The sequence below is a fragment of the Halyomorpha halys genome, unplaced genomic scaffold (assembly GCF_000696795.3).
Source record: "Halyomorpha halys isolate HHAL.00 unplaced genomic scaffold, Hhal_1.1 Scaffold1100.1, whole genome shotgun sequence".
NCBI lineage: Eukaryota > Metazoa > Arthropoda > Insecta > Hemiptera > Pentatomidae > Halyomorpha > Halyomorpha halys.
Window position 1 is genome coordinate 38020 of NW_027112985.1, and position 5440 is coordinate 43459.

The 5440-nt window shown below is 31.6% G+C and overlaps 1 protein-coding gene across 3 annotated transcripts in view; it reads right to left on the reverse strand.

The window, feature by feature from the left end:
• DhpD (guanine deaminase) overlaps nucleotides 1–5440 on the reverse strand; it is a 22411-nt gene that overhangs the window by 2833 nt on the left and 14138 nt on the right. For all 3 annotated transcript variants that reach the window (XM_024363220.2, XM_067050630.1, XM_014432683.1), the window contains 3 exons: nucleotides 3437–3544; nucleotides 483–590; nucleotides 215–380 (listed from right to left, as the gene is read on the reverse strand). In XM_024363220.2, coding sequence (XP_024218988.1) covers nucleotides 215–380; nucleotides 483–590; nucleotides 3437–3544 — 382 coding nt within the window. The remainder of the gene's footprint in view (nucleotides 1–214; nucleotides 381–482; nucleotides 591–3436; nucleotides 3545–5440) is intronic.

Below are 5440 nucleotides of genomic sequence, written 5' to 3' on the forward strand. Positions count from 1 at the left end.
TTTAATTAAAATTTAAAAACCTAACAACTAATATTTTAAATGGGTATACAAAGAAATAAATATGTCATAATAAAAGCAGTAATTTAAAGAAGTGATAAGTATAAAAATTAATAAATATAAAAATTAACAAATGCAAAAAGTAATAAATAACATAAATTTGATAATTGTTAAATAAATAAAATAAATCAAATTGGTTTATTTTTTATTGATTTACCTGTTCCAAGACCGATCGTGACACCTGCCTCCCAAATATCTCGCACAGGACACAGGCCACTTTGCAGAACAGAGTTTGAACTTGCGCAGTGAGCGATAGCGGTTCCGGTCGAACTCAAAATTTTACAATCTTCTTCGGATAGATAAACACCATGGCCCAATATAGTCTTTAAAGATCAATATGGATATTTTTACAATTGCTATTATTATTACAATAGTGATGCGTGCTCTAAAAGTCCAATAAGCAATAATATTGAAAATTTGTTTACTTTGTTAGTCAATAATCCTGATTTATGGTAGATGTCAGTATAATTTTTACATTCTGGAAACAATTCCTCTGTATATGCTATTTCACTTTTAGATTCACATAAGTGGGTCTAAAAAAAAAAAAATTGAATTAATCCTAAAATTATAACATTGATGATTTATAGATAAATAATAATCCACAACAGCAAATTTTCAAAGCCTTTTGTGTATCCACTCTGCAGATCGTTCCTGACAGCTTCTAATTAAAGAGGAATCAGGGTAAATAGGAGCCAGGAAAATTAGTAAATATCAGAACAGATTTCAGAAAGGATTGATAAGTTTTACTACAATGGAAGTACAGTGAGTAGGGACTGAAAATATTTAGAGATTGTACAGATTAGTATCTAGGATATGTGCAACAGTTATTGACTACCGTTTCAAAATTGGTGCCAGCTGTAAGATTTAATGAATGGGATTACAGCTTCACTGTCACTACATGTATTGTCAACTAACATGCCAGACCAAGTGTGATAGTACTGCCACAACACTGAAAGCTATTATGACAAAAACTATTATACAGTTTTCGTCATTGCTGTCTGCAAAACTTTATAGAGTCAGTACATAAAATTAACTTCACTAATTATTTTTAGAACCTTTTTATTTTGTTGTATAATATCACATTCTGTTTTATATTTGTAGACAATGATAATAGAGGTCACAGAGCTCATTCACACCATATTTACAAGTATATAAATTAACTGATAATAAAATAAGAAATAGAAGAGAAAAAAAAAATAGGCTAAATGTAACATAGCATATCTTATAGAGTCATTCCTATTTACAATATTTACATTTAGTCCAGGGAAATCTGAACTGACCTTTCCCCCCACTTGTGGAGGAAAGAACAGGACTCCGGAAGTTACCTGTGCTTCTATCTCAACCACATCAATGGTATTAAAAGCCAGTGGAGGACAAGTGAGGGCGCTAGCTACAGACAGAACTTGAGTGAAGAATCTGGCTATTATTAGAATTCCAATATAATTATTTACAATAGGTCTCTTGGCCACTGGCATTTCAACCTTCGGGGAGGAGTTTAGGGATGGGCAATGCTAGACAGGGACTGTGCTACAGGATTAGGATGATGAGCGAGTTTCTCATGGAATGTGGTGAATTTTTATTTAATGAGGTCATGATGTAGGGTATTGTTGGTTACATAGTAAGGAGCATTGTCTATTGTTAGAAGGACTTTGGACTGAATGCATTCGATGTTACAGTTTTTAGCTGTCCCCCACAGTTCTAGTCCATAAGTCCGAACAAGTTTTACTGTTGTTTTGTAAAGTAGTAATTTGTTGTCTACTGAAAGCTGTGATTTTCTACTTGGCAGTCCATATAATTGTCGGTTAAGTTCTTTTCTTTCAAGTCTAGTATGTGGATTCCTGTTTAGTCTAATGTATAGGAGAAAGCCAAGATACCAGACTGTGTCTGAGAAGGGAATTAGTATGGCATTAAAATGAACTGGTGGACAGGGTCTGCATCGGAGGGTGAAGGTAACATGTTTGCATTTGGACTCATTTACTTTTATTTGCAAATTGCTACACCAGTCTTCGATAAGAGAGAGGAGCCTTTGTAGGTTTGCGGATGCTGTATCAGTATCTGAGTTTGATGAAAGGTGGTATCATCAGCGAATGTAGCCAGGAATGTTTTGGGATGAAGAGGAATATCTGTGGTAACGAGAATGTTGAGGACAGGATCCAAAACACTGGCTTGTGGAACACCAGTCTCAACAGGATAACAATTGAAAAATTCTGTACCACAGCAAACACGAAAAGAGTTGTCTGAAAGGTAAGATCGGATGACAGGTAAAAGGACGCTACAGCTCAAAGAGTGTATACTTCAGGATCTGGTCGTATTTTACTCCAAGTACCCCAACAGTATGTTGAATTGTTGATTAAATTGGTATGGAAAAGGGGGGTTGAGATTTGTGAGACCTTTTTAGTGAGATCTTTTTAGTGAGTACACATATTTTAATAAATCAAGTAAAATCTCTGAGGGGGCAAACTGTGGTTAGTGTGTTAATTAAATTGATTATTTGATATGATATAATTACAAAGGGTGGTCTCATATATTAAGATAAAAAACGTCATCGGCAATGGTGTGGTATTAAGGGCAGTCCAGGTTCTGGCCTGCATACCACAATAGATAATTTAGGGCGGCATTATAGTCGTGGCGTCTGCAGGGTCTTCCGGTGCACACTGCAAGGAGGGGCATCAGAAAATGAGACCCCCGACCACGACTTTATATAAAATCAAGTAGCGCAAAATTTGGATTACGTAAATCCAACAAAAAGTAATCCTTTTATCAGAATTAAAACTGTTCACAGCAGATGCTGTTCAGGGAACACCCCCTGAACAAATTCAATTCAATTATATATATATAATAAGGTACTGGTAGCTCATATTCTGTGCTCTGTTGGCCGAGTTGACCAATGGCTATTACCTTGAGAACTAAAGAAGCAAAGAGACTATCCGCCATCTTTACTTTCAAAGGTTAAAGGAATTTTCTACTCAAAAATGCTCCTAATGGAGTAGAAGGAACCAAGGATCTGCTGGCCCTCCGGGAGGCGGAGAGAAGAATGAAATAGCAAAATTAGTAACCTCAACATCACCCAACAATCACCTCACAAAAACACCAAGAGGAAATCATTGTATATATTAGTTTAATAGTTCAATGTATATTTATTAGTCGAGAGTCCAACCTATGAAAATTCCAATAGTGTTTAAATATATTTTTTGTCGTAATATACAGTCCACTCATTAAAAATCAGAACCAATTTATAATAATCAATAACTGCATACTCTGGCTTTTCACTCCAGATTGCAGTCATTGCACAGATGGTATCTTAACTAATCTTTGATCTTAAAAACTTTCTGTTATGGTTAACATCAAGTGATAACATTTTGGATAACCAATTAATTACCTGAACATATGCGTTGTATTTTTTAGCCAATTCTCCTAATCCTTTTAAAAGATCGAAATTACAAGAAATAGCAAATCTAGGGGTTACAGCAGGCTCCACAAGAGGGTTCTAAAAATTATAATTTTAAACTTATAAATTATGTATTTATATTAAATCACAATAATTACCTTAAATACAACAAATTACCATTAAAATTGAAACCCCTAAATGTTTCAAATTAATGTTTTGTATTTAAACATTATTATTAATTATCAATGTTAAAATATTCTTAGAACCTTATTAAACCCACATTGTAAAATATAGAACTATATATGAATACATTTTTTTTATTAATTCTTTTAGAAACAATGAAATTCTATTATATATAAACATATACAATGTAATCTTGGTAATCCAAACTTCGGTGCTCCGAACACTACAGTAATCTGAACTGGTGTAAAAAAAAAAAAAAGTTCACTTCTTTTGAGAAAACTCAGCAGGAAATAACATTTTTGTTTTCAAATAAAAGTGCACATGTGTAAAGAGCATTTTTAACTTCCCGATCTATAGGCAACTCATTGTAATCACCATGAAAATCAAGAATGGAAATTTTTACAGTTTCGATATCAGGTAATCCAATTCATATGGAAGTGTTCATAAGGGGTAATTCATGGTGTTGTATTAAATGTAAAATGTTTTATAATGTTAAATGTTATTATTATAGGATTGTGAGCAGCCCTATTTAGAGTCATGTTAAATATTAAATGCATAAGAGCTCCTAGCAGATTTTATCAGTAACTTGTTTTATAACCTTTTCTTCCAAAACTTCATGTTGTTGTTTAATTCTAAGTTTTTATTTAAGAAATTTATTACATCATACCTAAAGTGAGTTAAAAGTGGAAGTTGTGAGAAGGTTTATCTACTGAATGCCTTGTTGATTTTCTAACTTGCGTGGAAGAGAATCAAGATGAGCTTATTGGCTACCATACATCATACTTTATTAGCTATAAAAATATCCGAAACAATACTACACCACAATCAAAACACAAACTACGAGCAAGTAACCTAACACAACAAACAAAATGGTGACGAGCCCAGCTGGTTGGTTTGTTGAGTGATGTCATTCTCTGTTTAACAGACTCACAACCATGTTATATGTTATAGTAGCATTTTAACATGGTAAGAGAAACAAATATTTCTCCATTTAACACGGTTTAACATGTTAAACTAAAGATCATGAATACCCCTATAGTATATTTTGTTGGAATTAGAAATACATAATATATATTGTATAAATCATTTGATTCTGTAAAACTAATTTAGTAAATTAAAGAAATATGCATAGTAAAAATTTTGTTGTGAACTCAATTTTTTTTTTATCACATTTTAAATAAATCCATACAGAGAATTTTTTTATTTTTATTTATATTTTTTTCACTAATAAATGAACAATCCTATAGTTTTAACAAATTAAATCATCACTTTGCATTTATTTTTTAAGATTTCAAACAGTCAAATTTCCAATTAAAATGTAATATAAATATATGTATATTTTAATGTAAAAAAAAATAAATAAATAAATAAATAAAGATAGAGTTATGTTCATTCATATCGTTGAATTTTTTTACACCATTTTTCCTAAAACTTTTTGTAATCCTAAACACTCCCCCCTTTAGCCATTTTCAAACTTATTTTCCTTCACTTCTTCAGCACAGTCATTTTACTAAAATTCTTTGATATTTGATATAAATTGGTGCTTTTTATATACAATATATTACACTTAAAATCTATATATTAAAAACATACATTACTTTTAATAAATTATACAAACTAAAATGGTGATTGTTTTTTCACTTATTTTGGGATAAACTTATTTATTTTTTTAATTTAAAATATGAAGAAGATGGTCAGCGTTGCTGCCAAAAAGAACGAAAATAGTTTTCAACTTCTTTTTTACCACAATCCTGACCATCTTATTCATATTTGAAATTATATGGACAATTATCTCTCTCTCTCTCTCTCTCT